General features: G+C 31.8%; 1 protein-coding gene across 4 annotated transcripts in view; it reads left to right on the top strand.

Annotated features, from left to right (window-relative positions):
• The window catches only part of LOC107441660 (unconventional myosin-Ie), a 153,934-nt gene that overhangs the window by 79,050 nt on the left and 48,024 nt on the right, over nt 1-26,860 (top strand). For all 4 annotated transcript variants that reach the window (XM_087165420.1, XM_087165421.1, XM_087165419.1 and 1 more), the window contains exons 2-5: nt 19,513-19,638; nt 22,553-22,642; nt 24,456-24,550; nt 26,182-26,269. In XM_087165420.1, the coding sequence (XP_087021546.1) occupies nt 19,513-19,638; nt 22,553-22,642; nt 24,456-24,550; nt 26,182-26,269 (399 nt within the window). The remainder of the gene's footprint in view (nt 1-19,512; nt 19,639-22,552; nt 22,643-24,455; nt 24,551-26,181; nt 26,270-26,860) is intronic.

Genomic DNA, 26,860 nt, shown 5'->3' with positions numbered 1-26,860 from the left:
AAGAAAAAATATTTTCATTGTAATTTTGTACTCTTATCAAATTTTTGTATTTTTTTTAAAAACAATATTGTAAATGATAAAAATTTATAACCCAATACAGCTAATTAATTATTGATGAACTAATATGATACTAATGATGAGCTGGAAGCCCTTATCAGGCCTAGAAAAATTCATAAAGGCACAGAGTCTTTCATGGCTTGGTAACATTGAAAATCACCTGACAACCGCATGGTAAAGTTTTGCATTGGAAGCCCATGTGCTACAGGCCAAGAGACAGACCAAGGAAAAAATATGGGCATGACTGATGTCTTGAATAATTTTAAAAATCTCCAACTGGAAGATCAAAGTCAGGGACTAGAGCTGTTGTGCGGCAGGCTAAGGCCCACCCTAGGCTGTAGTTAGTTGCTTTTTGGCGCAGTATTGTGTAGTATCAATACATCTTCTTTTAGGGATGCAACAAACTTTATGTTACATCCAAGATTAGTCCTCCTGCTTTGATGTGAAGTACTTCTTCGCTGTTCCAACATATGATCGGAGACATGTTCTAGTCTCGTATTTTACAACCTAAATAAGTTTAAGAAAATTAATTATTTTCTTTGGAAAACTTTGCAACAGTTAAAAAAAAATTATTTGTAATACCAAAATTGTATTATATTTTGTTCATAAGAGGATAATTTTTGAATCAATGCTGAGAAATTTACGAGTTTATATTCTTGATATCATAAATAAATGGTGTTTATTCTGCATTAAATAAATTTAAAACATCTGTAAATACAAATTCAGAATTATTATTAGAACCTAAAAGTATAAGCGGTCACTCATAACGGTACATGAAAAGACTACACTGCTCTGACACAGATATTTTGCATGAAAAATAATTCAGCAAACTATCGTTTCCTTAAAACAAAATTTTTTTTCTTCCGCGAGCTGCATTGTTTTAATTTGATTAATTTGAGCCATGTTTAACCGAACTACGGAAAAAAGAACACCGAATATCATTGAAACCAATAAAAAATCGAGATTATCAATGGATTATAAGTTATCCTTCAAATTATAAATGCCTAGGTAAAAGTAAGGTGTTTTATTGTAATCGGGTCTACAATTACTTAGTCATAATATTAATACCTTCTTGGAATTTGGTGGAAGTATTAATTGAGTCTATAGGTGGGAGTTGAGCAGCTCTCCGGGAAGTCCAGAGTTAAATAGCACTGTTGAAAATTAAGCTCTCTATTTCCGAAATAACTTTTGTAATCAAAATACAAAGAAGCGTTACTTCACAAAGGTCACATAAGGTAAAAAATGAATGTTGTAAAAGACATCAATAAGAAGAATATGGTTATTAAACCTCCGTTGAAATCTCTGACTCACATCGAATGTTTCAAGGACGCGCGACAAAGCTTACTTTTTCAGTGAAAAGAACAAAATAGGGGTCATAGCCGCGAGCAACAACTTCCGGATTGAGTAATCCCCAAATTAGCATTCGATTACGTCTGCGGCATGAGTATTGTCATGTTTCTATTTGCTTTTGACACGCGTTCACGACGGAAGCTCATTTTAAATTCATTCTTGTATTTCTCGTGTCAGCCAGTTTGCTATTTGTGACAATTTTATTTATTTTTTTAAATCTACCCTTTGGCGAAATTTCAATTTAAAAAATATACATAAAATATTATTTACAAAACGTGTTGCCAGTTTCTTCCTTTTAAAAAAAAAATTATTCTGAGTTTATAATATTTTGTTTAATTCAGGAGCGTATCGAAAAAATTTCATTTTTGGGAGGGAGAGAAAATATTTATTTTTGGAGGTGCGCTCGTCCTCTCTGTTGCCTATAAAAACCAACTAGTTGTTTCTTATTTTTGAGTTATAAATAATTTTTTTGAAAACTATTCCACGCTTTCGCCATTTTTAAAAAATGCTGGTGGGTGCCCAACATAATGGATGATGCTAAAAAATTGTCATAACTAAATTACACAAGGATATTTATCATAAATCTGAAAAAACAAGCTACCTTTCACAATATAGAGATGTCAAAATTGTATTGATGTAATTTTGCCAGAAAAAATTAGTAAAGAATTTAAAGTAACGCACGTTATATTTCTGGAATTCTGATTTGGATGACGGCTTTGTGTTTTCCATATGTTGAAATACACTGTCGAACAGGGTAAATGTGCATCATCAGTTTGTAAAAATTAAACAAAGCTTATATAAAGCATATTTTGAAATTTCCGCCCCTCCCTCTCCATCCATTGTGTTCGGTCGATGGGAAAGAATCCTAAATTCAGCTAAAATCCATTGAAATCAATATAATTTCCCTTTAGACTGATTCTTTTTTTTAAATTTTGCTACGACCTTTCTCTTTTCTTTGAAAAATACGTATCACTAACATTTATTAATCAATATTTTATTTAACAAATATATTTACTAATACTATTATTATGCAATATGTTTTGACTGGCGTTGAATCTCTGATCCACATTGAATGTGTTACCAGTGTTTAACTTCTTTGTCTCGTTATTGTGAGTCCAATTTAGAAGAGGATAAATCTCTTGAATCAAGATTTAGCGAAATTCATCTTCTTGGATGCATTTCTGAGTGAAACTAATACTCAATTGAGTTAGATTAAGGGAAAGAAAAAAAACTCTTGCTCTATAAACCCGACAGAAAGAGGATTCTAACCCGTGGTTCTAAACGAAGATTTAAAACCTTATGCGTAGAAACATCTATTAAATTTTTAAAGAATTGTAAAAATCAACTTTACTTTCTTTTACTTACCAGGCCCCTTTTGAGGCCCTATTAAAGTTAGAGGCCTGGGGCTACAACCACAGTAGCTCCCCCCCACCCACTCTGGCTGTAGGCTTTCCCCCCCCCCCCCTTGAATTTGTTTTCAGAAAAAATAGCAGCTTAATTTTCCAGCAAAAGTAAGCAACTAATATTTTGGAAATGCTGTTGTAAATGCTGCTGCAGGGTGCCTAGCGTTTTTAAAAAGAGCTTTAAGGTGCTTATTTTTGATTTACATTTTTTAAAAGCCCTGAAAGGTGCTTTTGTCATTGGGGTTTTGTAAAAAGTGCTTAATTTTCTATCTTTCAAAAAAATGAGATGTTTTCTTTGCTATTTTGATTTTCGTCATAAATAACAAAAAAAAACTTGATTTTCAAAAAAAAATATTTTTTTTTTTACAATATTGATTAGAAACTAGCTATTTTATCATGAAAATTTAAGATCTTTGTTAAATGTTTTTGCATTTCGTTGCTTTTATGTATATAAATGAACTTTAAACAATACTGAGAAATAATTTTTATTGCTGCACATATCCCGATTATGATTTGTTTTAAAGTTATTAAAAATATTTTTTGAGAGCTTAAAACGTGATTATTTTTTGTTGAAAAATCTGGCTATGCACACTGCTCCATCATTATCAATTTTTCGATACATCCTTAGTACAGGACATTTTCGAAAGAGTGCTTTTTGCATCATTTTCAGCCATTTGTTTACAAAATTGTTTTCCGTTTTTTATCTAGATTTTGGAAACGTGACGGCAATGGGTAACGCGTAAATGTGGGTCAGTGCTTGTTCAATTCTATAAACGGTAGCAACTTCCTAATGCTGCCCTTTATTAAACTGAATGTTTTCTTTTTTCGTAGAGTAAAAAACTTCCAATTAATGAACTTTATGGATATGAACTTGTGCGTTCCAGTTATAGGCGGATAGGCCGCCAGACAATCCTTTTGTTTTAATTCTAATGATGACTGGTTACCTTTTTTTTCATCGAAAAATTCACTGTCGCTGAAAAAAAAACTAGGTTTGCGACGTTGACATAATTGCTATTTGGAAAATAAAATAGTTAGAATCAGCTTACGACCTGTAGTGCATCAAATACTCCAAAAATGGTAGTGGGACAACGAAAAAAAAAGTAATTTTTAGGATTAAATTAAATAATTCTGATATCAAATAACACTTCTACTTTTCCTTCAAGCAAGTGTTAGTTCAGTTTTTACTAAAAATCTTGATTTTACATGTAACTCTTTTCTTGTTTTGAAATTCTTTAATTTATCGATAAATAAATTGAATCTTTATAAAAGCTCAGATTAATAGATGTTTAAAGAGGTAGAGCATTTATCGTCTGTTCAATATTACAGATATTTTTTTTCCCCAAAAGGAGGTAACCTCTCTTCCTCTTTTCTCTCATTTATTTTTAATTTTTGAGACAGCAATTAAAAATTCAAATTTAATTAATTTTTTTGTGATTTTTAAAAATTTTAAATGATTTATATTATATTTAAACAGGAACCCGATCTTATTAAGTAAAAAAAAAAAAAAGGACTCGGAATTTTAGAAGTCCTGAACCAGAAGGATCTCTAGTTTCCGAAGTCTAGCAAAATCACTGTTTGACGTACACAAGAAAGGGAGGAGGAAATGTTTATTTTCGTCAATTTTTTTTTTTTTTTAATACTCTAGAAAATACTGTTATGTTTTGGTGATTAAAATATCTTGATTACCTCGTATTCTGAAACAGACTTGAAAGAAGGTTGTTTTCAGGTTTGGCTACTAAAACAAAATTATCCTTAAAGTCGTCAAATTTAGGAATTTTGTAGTAATCCCCTAGCTTAGGTTTTTACATATGTTAGTATTTTCATTTCCCGAATTAAATCTAAGAAAAGCCGAAAAAATACTAAACAAAGTATATAGAGATAATTTATTGTCGGATAATAAGTTTTTATTTTTTTATACACAAGTATTTTCACATTTTGGACATATAGCGTTGGACCCATGTCCAAGAGGTAGTGAGTTTGATGCCCTCCGACCGAAGACTCTCCGTGAAGCAAATGGTGACTGGTTCACAAAGTCCTCCATGTTCCCATAACAAATTATACCTCTGGGGGTACTAAATTGGAGATTGATCTTTCTCTGGTTCAGGTCAAAATTCCGATCTGTGGATGTATGAATGATTCCGTCCCATAAATGGGCAAGACGTGTCTGGCTGTATTCTTGGCCAAAGAGAGTGCCACCGAAAAACAAAAGAACGCACCCTCTGCCTTAAACTTGCTTGGTTTCACCAAGCAGGCTTGCTGGTATTGGTCAAGTGGCATGAGAAACAACAAAAACATTATACTGAATAATAAGAATGTTCTGATTCGTGTGCATCTGAATACTCATAATCTAAATCACTTCCCGTTTTTGATAACAAATTTTTCTCCCCCCTCTTCTGACTGAATTACTATTCATCAGCCATTGTTCTTCGGTAAATTTTAGGCCAAATGTTCATAAAGGAGATTCCTTTATCATTATTATTAGTTATATGGCATATTTTGACCAGTGCAATAGATGGTATAGTTTCTAAAATATGAAACGTCTTTCCAAAGAGAGTGGAACCACACTTTCTTTTTAGTTGCAAATGCTTACATATGTTATAAATAGCAAATCTATCATTTAAGTAATACCTCCTATTAACATCTATTAAGTATCAACCCCCCTCCCCCAATTAAAAGTAAGAAGATGGTAAAAAAAATAGATTTTTTAACTTAATTTGTTTTTTAAATTCTACTATCTAAATATGTAATACTATTTGTGTAAAAGGAGCCGATATGTGCACTGTGCCACCGGGAATCATTCCGATGCCCCGCCAGGCCGCGATTTTACTATCCAACATCCTTTAACAAATCTCTCCCCTGTTTGGCATTTTCTCGAATAAAAAAACAGTTGATTCTTGACTTTTTTTATTCTTAGTGTAAGTAACAAAGTTTGAGCCGCGATGGCTCAGGGGATAGAGCGTTCGCCTTCCAACGAGGTGAACTGGGTTCGAATTCCGGCGATGGCAGGGATACGAATTCCTCATCCGGCTTGCACCGACCACAGTGTTGACGGATCATGGGTTAGAATCCCTCTGCCGTCAAGCTAACCGTGGGAGGTTCTCGTGGTCTTCCTCTCCATGTAACGCAAATACGGTTTAGTTCGATCAAAAAGTCCTTCACGAAGGCAAATTTCTCCCAATACTTGATCCAGGAGTTCCCTTGTCTTCTGGATTAGGTTCTAAATTACAAGGCTACGGAGTTGAACATTAATAGTCGTTAACACGAAATTGGGTCGGCTGTTCGACGACGGTTATAAAAAAAAGTAATAAAGTTTAAAGGAAATAAAAGCTTGCGTTCTGATTGCAACCAACTACAGAAAAGAGTAAAATCTCCAAAAGAGCGAGCTAGTCGTTAAAGGTCGCTAGATTGTAAATTAGCCGCCAATCCAGCTCACTCCTGTTTATAACACCAAAAAAAAAAAATTTCAACCTGTAGAGCATAATTTTTAACTAACCATAGTAGTTTGATAAATAAAATTTTCTATTCAAAATTGAATTTCTTGACTTTTTCCTTTCATTTAATTTACTAACTACCACACTCTACAAAAGTAACCTAAATAAAAATTATGAATTCTTTATGAAAATATTTACAGTCTGAACAATTGAACAAGAAGTTACCGAGTGCAATACCCATTTATGTATTATAATTACAATGTTGCTTAATGGTGGGAAAATGTTGGGTTGTTGCTAACACGTAAAATACTCACGCAAATAATTATTAATGCACGCAAATGCAATTACTTGCGGGAAAAGAAAATAATTTGTTTAAAGTTAAACACGAACAGACAAAATCGTTCAACAGTTGTTTGTCAGAAGGCACCACTTCATGTAAAAATAGTTGTATACCTTTCTTTTTTCATTACAATAAGCGCTGCATAAAAACTTGAAATAATTCTTACCGTTGTGCCATATCTTGAGATCATTCATCATTAACCTACTTTACGGCCTTTTTTTTTTCTTTTCTTACTTTTACTTTTAATGAAGCCAAGAAGCGAAAGGAAGTTGCTTCGAAACAAAACGCTATTATAATAATTAATGATTTATTGAAAGTGTTTTCTTATGAATACTACTATAATAATTCAACAATAGCTGTTCTAAGTTAATACGGATCCAAGTTAATATTAACTAACGTTCGTTAAAAATGTTTAATATTAACTCTTTAACGCCCTAGTCAAAGTCTAGGGAAAATATTTTTTATTTTAATAATAGAAAATTTCTAAAAAACAAAATCCTGCCTTAATACATTTTTGTTTATCGTTCAATGATAGTAAAACAGTAAGTAAATATCTACACCATAAATACACGCTATATATAATATTATACTATTAAATTACAGTATAATAGAAGAACGACACTTAGAGTTCTAAGCCTTTAATATTGAATAATAATCAAAATCAAATACTTAATATTATTTGAGGATAATATTAAAAAGGAGTGATAAATAAATATTAATGCTAAATATTGTTATAACTTTCATACATTTTATACTGATTTCTGATAAAGATGTCTGGATTGTTTTTTTTTTGTATTAATAATCATATCATGGGTTTATATTGTCCAACAAAAATGCATTAAACAGTAAGACAATTATCTTTGTAAGATGCATAGAGATATTGAAGTCCAATATTGCACTTGGCCAAGAAGTTGTAATTTAAAAATTATGGATTATGATTCAAACATTCCTGTCTTTTAAGGTAAAATATTTCGTCAAGGGATCATTTTTACCATAAAACTCATTTGTAAGGAATCCGTTTTTACGATAAAATAATTTTAGATGAGTATCGTTAACAGACTCAAAATTTCTTCTAATTATACCTCTAAGATAGTGGTCGGAAGTTGCGCTACAAACAAGAAACTACTGTAGTCGCTACTTTTTCCGTAGTTTTTTGTGTAGTGCTCTACTTTTTAAAAGAAGTAGCGTAGTGAGTAGTGCGATACATAGCGATTTCTGGCAACTACCTTTAACGTTAGTTAAATAAAGAAGCAATGTTCAAACGCAAAAATATTTTCGAATCTGATAGGTGCAAATCCTTCGCAGGCCCGTCATCATACGCAATAAGAATGCTTCTGCGGCCGAGCGGTAATAAGATCTACGTCTAATGCTCGGAAAAATCGATGCGAAATCGGTCGAATCGTTCCTGAGAAATCGAATTTTATATATCTGACTTTTTTAAAATTCGATTTCACAGCAACTATAAAGTGCGCTTCTGTGTCTGATTTCGTATCTTAAAATATCGTCTGCATTAATTAATTAGCATGTTTGCTGTCGTCCCCTTAAACCATTAAGATTGAGTCCTAGAACGTGAAAATCCGATCATTAGATCAAAAGTTATTCTGTTTAGTCCGTTTTTTTGTTTTTTCGCACTGTACTTTATTTCTCGGAAGATATAAAAAAAAATCACTTAAATCCCGAATATTTAATAATTTTCCAGCACTTTTTAAATTAAATATTCCCTGTCGAGAAAAGCATAGAGTTCAAAGGTTAAAAGAACGAATTCGTAAAAAGTGCTTTAGAATTTTTTTTAAAAAAAACTTTTTCTTGTATAAACATGAATTAAAACATTTTAATAACTTCTGCCATTTAACCAAACCAATTTTTTATTCAAAATCCTTTTGAATATTGATGAAAATTAAATTCTCCCTTTAAGTTTGTCTTTTAAAAGTAGTGACAACATTTCGAAAGTAGTTTGTAGTCGCTACATTTAAAAAAAAAAAAAATAGTTACAGCTAACTATAATTGTAATAAAGTAGTTACAGTTAACTACACAGAAAATGTAGTTTTTCCGACCACTGCTCTAAAATAAAGGATATGTTTCGTACTTCATTTTAATTTTACTGATACAAATTAACTTCCCCTTATAAGAGTTGTTATGCGTGACCACAGCATTCGTATTTAGTTCCGGAAGTGTCATTTTCTTGTATCCCTCCGTTGCACCTCCGTTGAGTGTGAAACGCTTATTGTTCGCAAAGAAAGTGTTCCTGTTTGTTTCCCAACAACGGAGGATTTTTTTAAAATTAGAAGCAGCTGTGAGTCAGTGTTTTGGGGAGTCTTGTTTCGTGCGACACCCCATTTTGGTACCTCATCACCCAGTCCGTTCTTCGAGAAGAGAAAAAGAAAACTTGACGTAACAGTTGCGATATGTGACTCAATATTACTAATGTAAATACGCGATTCCTTAAGATTCTTTTTTGTGTCACAAGTCAGCCTTTTAATAAGAGATCTTATCCGTTTGGCTAGATTTTTTCCTTTTTTTTTTTCTTGTGCTCTAATGGCAAATTTTAAGGGGGGGGGAGTGACCGTTTTCAAATTTCAAAATATATTTACAAAAATTCTCTAAGTTTTAAATTAATTTTAAAGAAAATTGCAAATTTGCTAAAAATGGAATTTTATGGAGTTACCATTCGGGATAACCTTCCCCCTCATACCTCTTCACGCATCTGGTTATAGTTTTACAAGATTCATATGGATTTTTTAAAAAAAAAGTTAAATTTTTTTTACAAAGCACTTAGTTAGCTCTGGAAATTTGTAGGTTAAAACCTACTTCGAATGTTTAAGTAAAATTGTTACTCCCTGTAGCATAGTCTTAGAGATTTACGAAATCTCGAAACTTTTTTGACCGTCATTTTTAATACGGTGTTTATTTTCTCAAGATTTACTTCTAATAAGATGGTAGAAAAAAATTTCTTATATTTTGATGAAAGAGGTTTTCAGTACTACTTAAGCACCTAGGGTGGGAGTTGGGGATTTACTTATTTTTGCTGACAAGGGAAGAAAAGGTTTGAGCAATGACTTACGTTAGACATTAAAATCCTTTTATTTTCAAAATTTCCTTAAAAAGCAAAAAAAAAAAAAAAAAAAAAATGAAAATAATAATCAATTAAATTATTTGAGAAAAAATTTCGAATTTTAAATTTAAGTTTAATTTAGTAAAAGAAGCATTTAAAAAATATTTCTTTGAAAAGTTTCAGAGTTCACAAGTTTAAACACAAAAAGAAAATGCAAGGAGACCTAATGAAAATTCTACTCAAAATTTTGTTACCTGAATTAAGACAGTAAACATTTGTTTTTTATCAGATTTTGTTTTATATCTTTACTTGAATTTAACATTTGAATTTAAAAATTTTATCTTAAGATTAGATCGGTAAAAGTGAACGCAAAAACCAGTATTTGTGGCTTTCTTACGTCAGCATAAAAGGAGGGGACTCCGAAATTGCCCAAAAGATGTTTATGGCTCCAAGCTTGTAAACTATTTCTCAATTTTGAGCATTTCATACCGGGAAAATTTGCAAATTCTTATCCAAATCAGAAAATACGTACACTTTATTTATTTATTTTTTCACTATGTTGGAAATAGCATAAACATAAATTATTGACTGTTGAACATTTATTTATTATATAGTTGGCGTGATGGCTCAGGGAATAGAGGTGAACCGGGTTCGAATCCCAGCAATGGCTGGTCGATACGAATACCGCATCCATCTTGCACCGACCACGGTGCTGACGTAAAATATCCTCAGAGACGGATCATGAGTTTAAGTCCCCTTACCGACAAACTAACCGTCGAAGGTTTTCCTCTCCATGTAACGCATTTTCGGGTTAGTTCCATCAAGAAGTCCTCCACGAAGGCAAATTTGATCCGTGAGTTCCCTTGTCTTCTGGATTGGGTTCAAAATGACAAGGCTACGGAGTTGAACATGAGTAGTCGCAAACCCAAAAAATTGGGTCGACTGTTCAACGACAGTTATAAAATAAAATAAAATATAAATGTTTCCAAGTTATCTTTTTTCTGGAATATTCACAGCTGCTAATGGGCTTTTTTTAAAGTTGAAGTTCCGTCAACGATTATTCACATTTGTTGTATTTATAACTAGGGTGACCAGATTTTTTCGGGCAATTCCGGGGACACTCATCTCTACCCCCCCCCCAATTTTATTGACGGAAAAAATTGGACAAAAAAATTTGATAATTTATCTTAAAAAATATTTTTTTTTTCGTTTACTTTTATTTTATAATTTAGTATATAAATTATATCGTTAAAATCGTGATCATAACATTTTTACATAATTTTAAAATCTGTTAACAAAACAATTGTATTGCTTTTAAAATTATACTATTTCTAAACACCGTATTTTTCTAAAGAATGAATTTTCTTTAAAATTTCAGGATTTTTTTCGAGAAATTGAGAAAATATGTCACGTGGAAAATCAAAATTAATCAGTAGAGATAAAACCGCTTTCACTGTATTCACATCCATTCGCGATTTTTCTTTAGTCCAATAGTTATTTATGCGCGAAAATACCCGTTCTACAGACGCATTGCTGCTTGGCCAGCACATTGCAAGATCAACAATTCTTTTGATATTTGTAAATGGTATATTGTTTTTTTGAAAATAATTGTTTATTTCGCGCCATTTGTCTGTTATGTGTACGGATTGGTACCATTTATCGTCTTTTGAATCCAAATAACCTTCAAGATAAGTAAAATCGTCAAATAAATCGTCGGAATTAACATTCAAAATTGCACATTTTGAAGAGAGAGACAGAACTGCCTCGTCGAATTCAGACCGTGAAGGCTTACAATCTAAAAGAAGGCACTTCAAATCAGACATATCATCGTTGTTATCGTTCCAAGCTTCTAAATATGAAATCGCAGCTTCATAGAATTCTTTCGACGTTTCTAAATAAGAATCTTCAGTAATGATATTCTCAGCAATCAATTTAGTCAATTCAGGTTTTACAACAAGTGGAACAAATTTGGCATTCTTTCGTGCTTTCAATTTAAATATCAAATCCTTGACAACCGCTCCAGATTCAATAACACATTTGTCATCGCTTTCAATTTTCAAGATGCTTTGATTAAAAATTGCAGCATGCGAATGCGCAAAAAACAACCATAACTCGATTGTTTCACTCTCAAAATAATTCTTCAAGATTTTTGGGCACTTTTTTTCAGACAACATAAATTCTTTAAGAGATGAATAAATTTTAAGAATTCTTTCTACAGCAGGAAGTAATGTCAACCACCTAACATGAATGTGTCCTAAAATTTGATGATATTCTTGGTCAGCATACTCACAAAATTCTTTCAGTCTTTCAATTCGGACTGTGTAAATTTTAAAATAACTAAAAAGTTTAGATACCATAACGTTAATATCTACAGGCAAACAATCAAAAGCAGTTTTAGCGCCATTATGTATAATATGCGCATTACACCCAAAACCAAAAATATCTTTTCCTAACTCAGTTTGAAGTTTAGTATGAACATTTTCTGTTCCTCTTCTTAACAATCCTCCAAAATTAGTGTTAGTATTATCCGCAGACAAACCAGCCATTTTATCCTTCAATTGGAACTCGAATAGTGCGTTTAATATTTCTGAAAATAAAATCTTTGCAGTTTCTCCTTTAATTTCGTTTAGTGATACAAGTTTATTATTAATTGGATCTTTAGCACAGTCCCACTGAAAATACCGCACTAAAATAGGAAGTAATTTTACATGATTGTGATTGGAAGTATCGTAAGATATTGTTACAAATTGAACAGACTGTAAATCTTTCTTCAATTCAAGAAATGCCCACGGAGAAAAAACATTGACAGCGATAGCTTCGCATTTTGTTCGGGCACAAGAAAATTTCTTGTCTACAAATTTCTTCTGTAAATTTGAAGTACAGTCCATGCTGCGAAACGATTGGTTGTGACGAATGGTGTGAAATGCAAGCTTTCCTTCATATGTTGCTAAGTCAAACTCTTCTTTGGATGGTTCCAGCTTACAAAAAAACTGTTTGACGGATTTCATTTTTGTTTTTGCTGCCAAAGCTTCTTTGTGTTTAATTGTAAGAATGTGATCTGCTATGGCTGTACGTCCTCCACTTTCAACTGAAAACGTTGCTCCACACATTGTAAATTTTGCTTTGGAAGAATTATCAGGATTCGGTTCAATAAATGGAAACCCGTTTTTCCAATCTTCCAAATAATTGCATTTCCTTTTTTTTTTTTTTGTTTCTGTTGCCATATTGACATCTATTTTAAAGAAATAAAAATATTTTTCTAAATATCTATTACGATAACAAATTATGAGGCTTTCAAAATGCAGAATAATTAGAATTTATAAAAATTAATTAGTCGTAAGTGATAATAATAACAATTTCATAAAAAATGGTTTTATACTTTATTGGTTAGATATTTATAAAATGTTTACCCGATTATAAAATGTTTTAGTTATTTTTCTAAAATAAAACTGAAATGTAGTAATTGTTGTTGTTTTTAGTGGAAATTAGCTAATATTGGCATTTTATGTAACCCAAGATATTAATTGTTTTAAAAGCGGCAACTAATATTCATGTTACGTCTTGTTTTAAACTTCTTTTCTTATATAAACATGTCTGGCGTACAGCCTAGTAAAAATGTAAACATAACTAGATATTAAAGTTATGTGTTCCAAAATGTTATAGTGTGTTCTTAAAAACTAGTTTACATTTAATTTTCAATGCTTACATTAATTTGTATGAAAATTTTTGAGGAAATAAAAATTACATATAACAAACTTTTATCAAATATTTTACACAAAATTTTTAAATTTTATTACCGGGGACAAAACCGGGGACGCAAACCGACCGGGGACACGAGGTCCTCGCCGTGCGGGGACAATGGGGGACGTCTGGTCACCCTATTTATAACCCGCTTTCGCACTTGCGCTAGTTAGATCTTTTATGATCCATTTGAGGCTTTTGAAGCGAAAAGATTGATATTAAAGTTGGAAGAAAAAAAATTTTTTTTCGCTGTTAAACCTCAATGATTTGCAACGATAACTTACTCATAACATAAGTTGTCGTTAGATGTTTACTTTTTTAGTGATCTAATTTGAGGTTTGATATGCAAAAGAATAAATATTAAAATTTGAAAGTTATTTTTTACTGAGTGCCATCGCTCTTTGGCTATGATCGCTTCTGGCATGTAACTAATGTGTGGTTAGTACTTACTTGGGGGAAAAAAAAATTTTTTATCTTTTTCTGGTTTTAGAGGAAAAATAATAAATATTATTTAAGTTAGGATTTTTTTTCCCCCCACGTAGTGAATGTAATCAATCATTTACTTTTTTCGGTCGAAATACACATCATTAAGATTTCCAATAGAGAATTTTTTAAACCTGCTTAACAGGTTTATGTTCGAAATATTTTTGAAGATATAAAAATATTTAAGATGAAAATTTGGTGATTGCAGTAGTTGGGGGGAAAGACAGTATTAGTAGAAGATTTATCCTGAAGATGATTATTAACACTATTTGAAGAATCAAGTTATGTTAAATCATAAAAATGTTTTATTTTTTGAAAATATGGAGCTCTTAAGTAAAGAGGATTCTTCATTTTTATGTATACAAAGAATTATTAAGTAAAATAAATTTTAAAAACGGCCTGGAGAATGTGTCCACCGAAAAATCAAAAATGTGTCCGTCATGTTTACGTTGGAATAGTTTTTGCCAAGGAAAGTTAAGGAATCCATGTATTGGCTATTAATGGTTTAAAAATTATGGTCAAGGCTTCTTCTCTTAGCCTTACACATACAAATGTGCTGACAGAAAAGAAAGTGTGAGAAATGATAACGAATTTTAATGAAATCAAAACCTTGGAATCCATATAACGATTTTCAAATTCTATGCTAATGTGTTAGGCAGATGTAGAGGGAATCTCTAAAAATAGAATTTATTTTGCACTCAATTCAAGGTTGTGGTATAAATAGATTACCGATTATATCAATGATTTTTATATACCGCGAAAGAGATTAAATAAGATAGTCATTTAGTTTTAAATGTTAGAAAACGTGCTCGCTAAGCATTCGCCACCTCGCCAAATGCGATAAAATCGTAAATTCGGCGTGTGTGTTGCAAATAGTTTTCCCGGCAAAAAGAAAAATTTATAATCCCCTCGAGCCTGAAAAAAAAAAGCTCATAATGAGTTTTTCTGAACAAATCCTGTATTTTTTATTCGATTCCAGTAATTTAAGTTAGATGCATAGCATAATCAATTAAAATTCTATTAAGTCCAGATGATGCAAACTACTGTAAAATACAGATTATCAACGTTCGTTGCCGGATCACTTGGTATCGCGTGACCAAAACCTTTTTTATATATTTATTTTTTTATTATTGTTCTAGTCTAAAGTTATCAAAAATTAATTCCAACCAATTCCTTTTCATTAAAATCGAAGAAACAACATCTGCATTTTTCTTCCTCTCTCCCATTTATGGTAAATTTCTATTTTTATTTGAGAAAAAATCAGTTAAAAAATTGTTAATTCTTACTTTTGGCTAATACTTTTGATATTTGCTGGGTATCTGTGCACCTGGAATGTCATGAATTTTGGTATTGAACAAAATTTATCATGAAATGTCATGATTTTAAAAAAAAATCATGGAAAGTTATGGATTTAGGTCGCTGAAAAATCTAATTTTTAAAATGGAATGTTGTTCCGAATGTTGTTCATGTTGTTCCGAATATCTGAATTTGTAACAAAATCCCCACTCACAGTCATATTTTATCAAAATATAAAATGTTTTTATCATGTTTTTTAAAAAATATGGTGTTCTTTCAAAAAATGAAGGAAAAAAACATCATTTCTTGAGCGAATTAACTTTTGAACTTCTGTAATTTCAGAATTTTTTTCTTTCTTTTTATCAGTTTAAAATTCTTGCTGAAGCAAGCCAGTCATTGGCGAATTTTTTTTATTCCGAAATGAGAACAGAAAAGTCAGGAGTATTTCTTTCCTTTCCAATGAACAAGAAAAGTATCTTTAGAATATAATTCTTCAGAAAAAAAGATTAAAAAAATATTTGCTTTTGTATTTTTTTCAGCTATTTTATTGCGTCAACTCTTTCTTTACTCTGTTTTTTAAATTTAAAATCCATAAATATGAAGATGCAGATTATAACAGTTTTGGTTATACCTATCATTTCAATTAATGTTATTATATTATAATGCTTTTTTAAATTTATTGTTGTGTTTTTGTTGGAGAAAATAGTAGCTTCGTTAAGTCATGAAAAATTCTTGAAATTAGTCATGAAAAGGCATGAATTTGAAAATCTAAATTGTAGCAGATATCCTGTATTTGACTTATTTGCTGGCTAATAATTTGAAATCCTTAGCGTGGGCCTTGAATATGTTATGCAAACTTTTGCATGGCACCATTGAGCTTTACTCATCATTTGCTTTATTTTTTTAATTGCTCATTTTTAGTTTCTCCGTATTTTTTTTTATATTTATTTATTTTTATTAACTAGCAGATTTTTCTTTATCGTGTTTCGCTTTCTGTTATCCTTAAAATTTATTATAAATGTAATCAAGGAATCGTGTAGTTCTCTTTTCATCTTCCGCTTGTCACTCATCGCTATTCATTCTCCACACAGTGCAATCTCCTGTTCACCAAAACGGAAAAATGGAACTTAAAAAGATAAAAATCATTCCGATACCTTCTTCACTAACTCATCTCATGACAAATGCTGATTTCTCGGTGATATACTTTTTTTCTTTTCCTATTGAAATTCGTTCTTGTTCTTTCTTATTCAATGAACGTGAGCCCAACATGCGTCTGTTTTTTTTTTGTTCTGGTCTGCTGACTATGCACCCAGTGAACCGTTATTCAAAATTATCAGCTACTCGGCACAGAACAAACGAGAGGTTCGCTTCTTGCTCGTTCAACCCTTTTGACTCCATTCCAGTAAATAGTTTTCCTCTATTTCCGTTTATGTGACGCATAATGATTTTCCCATTTATTGGCTTTTGCGAAATCCTGCTCATTTTATTCGTGCAGTTACAACAGGGGCGAAGCCCGACTGCTGGTTTATTGTTTACCATTGTCATTTTGAATTGGCTGTCGGGTGTATAATTACGTCATTCGTTGGTGGAAACGTCGCTTTTCGAGTTGTTTCTTTGGTCTGTCATTATATTACCTTTTAGGTCATTGTATGATTGATATATTTTCGTCTGACACTGTTGCTCTTGGAGTAAAAATGTGATTTATTCAGTAGTGAAACAATGCGATCAGGAAAAAAAAATATGCTGTTGCTTATCATCGAACTTGTGACCCGTTTAAGTTGTAATAAATACCTTTTTGAAGGATTTTTATTATTTTACTGTATTTAAAATTTTAAGAGACTTTTAAGTTAACATTTCTGACCCTCACATTTTTTCTCCATTAGATTTAGTTAGCAATACTGTTTGGTTTTGAAATCATAATATAACTTACACGTGTGACATTAAACTCTATAATTCCACAAATCTTAAACTTTCAATTATTTTTACACCCTTTGAATCTGTCTTTGTCGTATGAATACAATACCCCTTGCAATCTACTGTTATCAATTGTCAAGAATGTACAGTTTTTTTGAATTATTCAAATATTTTCCGTTTGCCACAAATTTTTATTCCTTTCTCCTTAAATTACTTGACTAATTGTGACTAATAATAAGTTTAATAATAATTGTCTAGTGATAAATTAACGTGAAACTGAAAAAGAATAGCTATAACTTTTCAATTGGGTACTTGCACTTCAAGAAGAAAACCTTCCTTACCCACACATGTGACCTATGACGTCAGCGCCTGCTAATCCAATGGCGTATTAAAGTTGAGCTTAGTTTCTCTACATAAGTTTAGAATGTTAATTAACGATAAATTAATGAAATACAGAGCCGTATCGCACATAGAATTAGTTGAAATATAATTTTTCTCGTCTAATTTCTTTTACTTAACTTAGATTTATTATTTGCTTATGTATTTTATTATAACAGTGATATATTTTATTTATTTATGTATCTGGCAACTTCCATGTATTATTAGTTTGTTTATGTTCCGCGTGGCTTCATGGCTCTCTTTGTGTTAAGTCTCTTCGTAAATATAGAGAGAAAGAATTGAAATCTTTGTAAAAGAATTTAGAATGTGTCACTTAAGCGAATTGATACTTGACGGGCTTGGCTTACACGAAATTGAATGGAAAGAACAGTTGCTAACGTAAACAAATGCCACGTTTCAACAACCGTTTTTTGACACGTGTAATGTCAAAAAACAATTTTCGATATCTAAAACACAACTCCTGCAGTAAATACAAACAATAAAACAAATAGATCTGAAACATCACAACAATGATTTTTCAAACAAAACACTGCATAAAATATAAAGAGTCAAAAGAAAACATGCAAAAAGTTTTTTTTATTATTAGTATTATTGTCCCAAATTCCTTTTTTTTTTTTTTTTAAATAATCAAAATATTTCCTGGAAAAGAGAAAAAATACTTACTATAGAAGCTTAATTCAGCAACGAATTATTGATAATATTTATTTAGATAGAAAAAGTAATAGAAGTTTCGTGTGGTATTTTCAACATAAGTTTTTTCATCGCGGAAGTCGGGGAAATATTACAACAATCTACCTCACGCAATCGTTCAGTTATTTTGATTTACAGTAAGGGGGAAAAAATATTTGATTTATTGCCTTTCCCTTTCAACATTCTCTGTAGCTCGAAGTTATTTTTATTCCATTCAACGGATCTTCAAACGTTTTATTAAAAGCAAAAAATTATTTATGTGGTTATTGAAAATCACTCCGCCCACCCCCACCCCCAAAATAAAAAATTAACATTTCTTCTTTTTCTTTTGTATCCAACTGACAATGCAAATGTAGCATATTGATGTAATTACTTCGTTAAATGTTTTTAATATTAGTCTTCTTTTAATCCATTTTCTGTTTTGTTAAGCCTTAAATTTAATGAAACACACATGTTGCATTTTATTAAGTACGAAGCGCAAGAAAAAAGTGAACGCCCTGAATAAATTTTGATCATTGATCACGGATTTTCACGTAATATGACTCAATCTTAATGACTCGATGGACTAATATGCTAATTCATTGATGCAGATGATGTTTTAAGTTGCGACATCGGGCACAAAAACGTGACTTAAAATATCGTTTGCTCTACATATTTATCATATTTAAGATTAGGACCTCGAATGATTTGAGCCCTAGTATGTGAAAATCCGATTGTAAGATTCAAAGTTATTTAAGGTGTTCACTTTTTATTTTGTTTCTGGGATATATCTTTGTCTAAATTAAGCACGACAAAGTGTGCTGCTCAGTTTATTGAAACTTTTACTATGTTTCAATATAACTCATTTTTAAAAGCTAAAATTCAACATTGGTTAGATATTTCCTGATATTAATGTATTAAAAATAAGTCATTATCTTACTCTGTCGACCATTTTTTTACAATTCTTTAAATAATATTTGTTGACAATGATAAACACTGTTTTTTTTTCTAATTACGAATTTTCTATTACAAAAAAAGTAACGCAGTTCTCAGGCCCATAAAATCTCTGGATTTTTCATTGAAATTCCTCATTTCACTAAGCCATCTGGGGTTATTTTGGCTGGTGGTTCAGGGGATTTTGAATTTTTTTGGAAGTTTTGAGAAAATAGTGTCGCTTTTCTGAGTTATTTCAAAAGTTCATTACAAAATTCCTTAATTATATAAATGTTAAATTAAGCAAAATCATTTTTTCTAATTCCAATTTGTAGTGTATTGAAATAAAATTTTGATTACAATGAACATATTTATATTTATTTATTTCTATAACCCTCACAGTTGTGAGTGCCCATTGTTTTAAATGTGTGTGTTGTTTGCAGGTTTATCATTGGCAAAGTCACCACATCAAGCATAGTGGGGTGGATGATATGGTGCTTCTCACTAAAATTACAGAACCGGCCATCGTCGACAATTTAAAGAAAAGATATCTTGATGACCAAATATTTGTATCCTGCTCGTCTGCTTATAATTCTGTTATTGTTATACACCTTAAATGTACGAAGGTTGTTTTTTCAGTAAGGGCCGTTTGAAAATAAGTACCAAACGAAAGAAAATTTTCAAGAAGCAAATTTATTTTCAGATTCTACATACGTTTCTCTTGTTTTCAGCATAGTTGCCGAGTTTGTTTAAACACTTGTCATACATTACAACGAGATTTAGAATGCCCTCTTCGTAGAAATTTGCCGCCTCTGCCGTTAACCAAGAGGTCGCGGCCGTTTTCACGTATTCGTCATCGTTGCAGACAAATGGATGTTTGAAATATCGGATAAGATGAAAATCACTCAGCGCAAGAACTAGACTGTAGGGAGGGGTGGTCCAAAACTTCCCAACCAAAAGAGTCCAATGATGCTGGGATCTGAGCTGCGGAGAGAGTCGTTGTCATAGAGTAGCAAAATTCCCTCTCAACATGACAGGGAATTTTGCCACTTCACAGATCTGCCAGTGAATGTATGGATGGGTGGTCTAATGTAAACAATAACAAGCGTCCTTAAACCGGAAGAAATTTAGAAAATTTCCGGTGTATCCCTCCGCTTATGTTATGACTACGAGGCGATGTGTGAACAGGCCTAATATTCTATGCAGTTTTGTTATTGTAATTTGGATTCGAATCTAAACATAATTGTACCATTCATAAGAGCTTTCAGAAATGTATTAATTTTCAGAGGTCGTAAGGCCAAAAAAAATTTTGGAAAGTTAATATCTCATTGTGAATAATTCTTAAGGTTTCCCATGTTTTGTGTTTTATCCCTTGTTTGGCTACATTTGAATAAAATGTCGCCCAAAATATCTTTAAAAATATCTTTTTAAGTTAGCCTAATTAGAAAATATTCTAATGATTATAATATTAATATGATAATCATGAAGTTTAAAGGCTGAAAGAAATAACTCGGTACATGTGAAATACTGCAAAAGATATGATGCAATAATATGATGGCGCGTTTTTTCAATCAGCGGCGTAAAAATATATCGGAAGCAGTAACCCGGAAGTCTTGAAAGAGCAATTTTACCACTAGCGCCACCACCTTTAGCTTTACACGAGCACCCATCCATGCAGCAGACAAGCTTTTTACCGACTAAAAACATATCACTGACCATATCTTGTGCGTGGCGGGTGATTTGTTAAATTTGAACATTTTAGAGACACAGAACTGACCGTACAGTTTGCCTACACAGCTGCAACTGAGCAGGGCCGTTTTATCCATTAGGCACTGTAGGCAACTGCCTAGGGGCCCCTCCACGTTCAGGGGCCCTGTGCTACAGAGAAAAAAATTGACAATGTTTCTTAAACAGTAAAAATTTAATTCGAAATTTCAATGACGATTGTCTTGCTCTGTACATTACATCGACGCTATTTTAGTACATTTCTGAACGCATTCCAAATTAGATATTAATATTATGGTAGTTAGTTCATATATAACGCAGTAATATAATCGCAAGCAATTTTATCGCGGTAATTTTAACGCCGACTAATCAGATGACTATACAGCAAGAGCAGCTTTTTTAACACAACATGCTTGAAAAACGAAACTTTTCCAAATTGAAATTAATTAAAAACTGTCTTCGTTCAACTATGTCTCAAAACCGTTTAAATTCATTGGCCTTAATGGCAATTGAAAATGATGTATTGGAAAAGGTTAACTTTCAGGATGTCTTGAACGATTTTGTAACGAAAAAAGTTAGAAGAGTTAATATTTAAGCTTATTGTATGATTTTTTTTAAATGCATATATTAATTACTTATATTCTTTTCGTTTGATTCAATATTTTTATTGAATAATGTGATAATATACCTATGTAGTAAAAAACAGCATAATTATGAATAAAGTGTTGTGTTAGCGAAAAAATATATTAGGAAGTTAGAAGACGGTAGGGGGGGAGCCGAGACGAGCATTGCCTAGGGGCCGCGACATGCATAAGCCGGCCCTGCAACTGAGCACAGTTGTTCCCAAAGAATGTCGGGACACGACAAAAGCACTCATTGCGACGCACGCGTCATCTATTAGTGCACACAACAGAACGGCCCTTACTTTAAAAACAACCCTAATAATGTTTTTTTTTACCTATTTATATTTAAATTGTGATAAATAAAGTAGGTTACCACCTGTCTGATTTCTTTACTTAAAATTTAATTCATAGTTTCAATTTTAAAATTGTTTATATAAAAGTCTAAATTATTCAAAAGAAATAAAGCATAGTAGGTATTTTAAAAACAAACAAATAATATTTATTTTGCTCTTATTACATTTTACCTTACCTCCAGTTTCACCAGCCAACTTTTTAGCTGCTTAATTCTTTGTTAAAGTGGTTTCAAGTTCTGATAGAGTGGTTTTCTCTTTTTTATTGCACTCTCACCAGTCCTGATAGGTACTGAAAGTTGCTTTACCTAGAGGTACAGTACTGATGGATCAAAGTACCCTACTGCTCCACCAGCAGTACACTACTGCTGGGTACCCACTAATTATCTCTTGACTTGTTTAGTTTGACCTAATTTAAATATTTGTCAACTGAAAATTATTTTGAGTTGGTTGATAAGAACACGTACAGCTCTTTACTAGTTTGTCATGTTATTTTTTAAATATCTTATACTTTAACATGCAAAATTGTACGAAGAATATTATCATTTTTCAAAGTTAAGATAAAGTTATAGCAACTAATGCATCTGAAGTCTATAATGCATCTACGTTTTTCTTTACTATGTGCTTGAACTTGTAGTTTAGATTTCAATTTAAAGTCTTTTTTTTCTATCCTTTGAGAACTTTTTTGTTGGAAACATTTTAATATAATTAATTTAGAGTCTAGCCATATGTACTTGCTTTCTTATTTTTTGCTTGTTTAATTTTTACCTTGACTTAAAGCAAAGACATACATCGGTCCAGTTTTGATTTCTGTGAATCCGTTCAAGCAAATGCCATACTTCACAGAGAAGGAGATAGAACAATATCAAGGAGCTGTAAGTTAATCTTCTTTTCTTCTTAATCATTGTCTTTCTTCCAGTTAATGTTAATCAAAATTATAATTGAATGTTTTTATAAAGTTTTATTATTTTTGTCTGATAATATTTAAAAAAAAAAAAAAAAAAAAAAAAAAAAAAACATTGTGGTGATCAAAAATATAGTTGAACGAATAACAGCAGATTTTCACCAGTGTTCTCCAAAAGCGTTTTTAGAACGTCGGCCCTTCCCGCCTGCCTTTTGATGTCAATAAATGCGCCCTCCTTGTTCTTTTTGTAAAGTCCAAGCGTTTTCCATCCCTTAAAAACACGGTCTTTTTATTTTATTTTGTCATGAAATGCTTTTTTTACTACCTATTTTAATGAAAAGTCCAATTCAGATTTATTTAGTTATTGATCATTATTTAATTTTTAATTTCATTCCTTCATTTTAATAAAAATTTTCTAAAGTTGTTCAGTTATATAGTTAAAAATCTCAAAATATTTGGCCCCAGAGATATTCACATCTTTTATTTATAAATTTTTTAGTAGGGCCTAGTGGACAGGGTGATGGATACACGCTCGAGAGAACGAGAGTTTGAATCCATCCGACCGAAGACTCCCCGTGTAGTTAATGGTGACTGGTGCACGTTAAATTTATTGGGTCACTAATTCCTCCATGTTTTCATAAAAAAAAATCATACCTCTACTGGTACTGGATTGGGGATTGATCGTTCTCTGGTTCAGGTCAAAATTTCAATCTGTGGATGTATGTATGAATGGGTCCACCCTATAAACAAACGGGTGTGACGTGAGGGTGTGGCAGAAGTCGAATTCTTAGCCGTAAATGGCGCCACTTCAAAACAAGAATAATCGCAACCCCAGTGCCTTAATGGCCTACGGCAACAACAACAACATAAGTTTTTCAGGGATTTTAAATTTTACCATTATTTTTTTTAAATAAATACCTTTCAGTTTTAAAAAAAGCAACTTAAATGCTTATTTTCACATATCGGCCTGTATACACTCGACTGCTCAGAAGGGACCACGACCGTGAACTTAGTTCAACTCTCTCAATCAGCACTCAAAAGTATGATGATCTTAATACAGCTCTCTCTGCTTCTCGCGAAACATCAATGAATCAACTAGTAGTATCTGTTCAACGAATTCTATCACATATATAATTCAGATGGGAGAGTATTGTAGTGTGTCCAGCACTACAAAATACAATTCCAGTTCACTGTTATATAAGCCATGTTATCTTGATTCGAAATTGGGGTACCTTCTCATAGATGAGGTTGACATTATCAATAACATTCGCCCCCCAAATCTTTCTAATACATCTATCTAAACTCTGTTTTGGTCTTTAATCTTGTATGATGAAGCATTATTTGAGACTATTTTAATGTTTAAGAAAAATGTATTTTATAGAATATTAGTGGTTGTATTTCGATATCACTTACACTTTAGAAAAACATGAAAGAAAAATATCTTCACGGCTATGTAAAGTTTTGGTAAGTGCGTTTCTATACATTGGAAAGAAATTCTTCAACTTAGAAAAGTATAATTTAAGTAGTTATTAATTTGTCATATCCATTAGAAATGATGTGTTCATTGACTTTAATCAAATCTTACCCGAAAAGCACAATGAAAACTACTTATTGTATCAAAAGTATTAGAAAAATCACTTCTTATTCAGTATTTTATTGTCATAAAAATTAATTTCAATAAAGAAAGTTTTTTTCCAGTTTTTTTAGTTTTTAGTATTTTAATTTTAAAAATGAAAAATCACTTTTTTAGAATCTCATTTTATCTGTCAAAAATATCTCTTTAGGCATCCTACGAGAACCCACCTCACATCTATGCACTGTCTGACAACATGTATCGGAATATGCTAATTGACAATGAAAGCCAATGTGTTATCATAAGGTGGGTTGATTAATTTATTATTGATTGATTTTTTTATTTCTTAACATTTTTCTACTTTTCTTAAGATTTAACAGCTAAAGTTTTAAGGAAAATATTTCTTTTTCTTTTGTTGTGAAAATTCAAAAGATTGCTGGATTTTTCAACTCTTATAAGAAAAGTTATTTGGAAATAAAGTATATTTTAATTTAAATAATTAGAAGTTTAAAGCAGGGAAGTTAAAATTGTTTTCACTTAACATTTAGAGCAATGGGATTTTCTGGACATGTTCTGAAAATATTGGTTGATACTAATTACATAAAATTGTTTTAATTTTTTGGCTCCTGTGTCCTTTTCACAAATTAAGATGATCCCTGTCATTTTCTCTTATTTTAAAAACTGAAAGAAAAATTCATATTTGTAGTAATTAAATAATTAGACTGCATGTCCATATTTTAAATGCCTAGATTTCTTATACACTAATTGTCATAAAATTAAAGAAAAATCTCAAAAATGACCATAACTCAAAAAGTTTCGAACTGGCACACATTATAGTGCACATAATAATGTATAAAGTAACATAAAAAGTATTAACCCGACAATTACGGTTTCACAGAAATTAGCATATGTATGAAATGAATAAGTCAGATGTGTCAAAAGTACCTTCAGTATGGAGTATGATTAGTTCTAGCAGAACATATAGTGATGTGTAATGCTTTCAATTATGCTCTCTATTATTGCTGTTGGAAATGCAAGCCATTGTTCTTGCAGTTGCAAGTTGGTCTGAGGAGGAGGATTGAGAACAGCTATGTGTCTTCTTAAAGCATCCTAAACATGCTCGATAAGATTCAAGTCCTGTGATCGAGCTGGCCACTCCATACGCTAAAATGTTTGTTACTGAAAATAATCATCCAAGATGCGAACCCTGTGCTGCATTGCGTTATCGTCTTGTAGCACAGATTCATTGCCTAATGCACCAGCATAAACATAAACATAACATAAAAGATGCCATCTCTATACACATGAGCAGTCACGGTTCCACGTGGAAAGACGGACGGGTCTCTGAGTCTGTCCAAAGGGATTCCATCCCACATACAGGTGCTGCCTCCTTGATTTGAATCTCTTTCACGGATGTTTGATAGATGATAGAGGGTTCTCTCCAAATCAAGCATATATTTTTTTTAAAATTTCTTTGGGAGAAATGTATAGTACTGCCCCATTCACACATCGAGATTTGCTCAGATGAGGTTTGACGAAAAGGGTGTTCAAAAACTGGACTGACCTTCTCAGAGCCCCGATCTTAATCCCATTGAACACCTTTGGGACGAATTAGAGAACAGGTTACAAAGCCAGCCAAATCCACCCTCCTCACTTCTGCTGTGATGGAAACATGGGAGTCAATTCCTGTGACCACCTATCAAAAACTGGTGGAAAGTCTTCCCAAGCGTGTGCAGGCTGTCATGGATGCAAAAGGGGGACCAACATCATATTAATGTGTGCCTCAGGACACTCTAAGTCCATACCACTGGGTGTCCAGATACTTTTGGCCATATAGTGTAGTTTTTATGATTACTATAAGTGTAATCCCAGTTAACCGAAATATTTGTTTCCTCCTTTTCTTGTAAATAATAATGAAATATTCTCTTCCTTTGCAGCGGAGAAAGTGGAGCTGGAAAAACTGTTGCAGCAAAATTCATCATGGGATATATTTCACAAGTGTCTGGAGGTGGAACTCGCGTTCAGGTTTACTTCTTTTTTTATATATAAATATCTCTTTCTGTAAAATAATAATTTTTGTAAAAAAATTACCTACTATATTGTTTGGACAATCTAAGTCAGTTAAGACTACACCTTTAGCAATAAGTAATGATAAATATGGAAATTAAACTTAGAACATTTTTGACAAATTGGATTACTTTTGATGAATAAAATGACCATTTTCATTTTTGATAAAATACCTAACAACTTTTGAACTTTGCATAAATTTTAGAAATTGTTTTAAAGCATTAAGGTTGATTTGTTCCAGAAATATATTGTCATACTTAGTTGGTAATTTTAATGGTATGTGAAAATGTGTAACATAAAACTCAATATATGGAGTATTTAAAAAAAATTGAAAATGGTCAAATGTCTCGAGAAATATACATCAAAATGAAAACTCAAAATAGTCGCATACAATATTTTTTAAAAGCTACCCAATGATACCAAACTTGGTCTTTCCCCCCATTCAATGGCAGCAGGGGAACATCATTGAAATCTTAAGTATGAACCCCTATTTTTTAATTGCAGAAAGAAAATAATTTAATTCTCCAGAAAAAAGTAACCATTTTCAAG

The sequence above is a fragment of the Parasteatoda tepidariorum genome, chromosome 6, assembly GCF_982258835.1.
Source record: "Parasteatoda tepidariorum strain Cologne lab strain chromosome 6, Ptep-v5.0, whole genome shotgun sequence".
NCBI lineage: Eukaryota > Metazoa > Arthropoda > Arachnida > Araneae > Theridiidae > Parasteatoda > Parasteatoda tepidariorum.
Note: the sequence above shows the minus strand (reverse complement) of the source record. Positions and strands in the feature narration are given on the sequence as shown.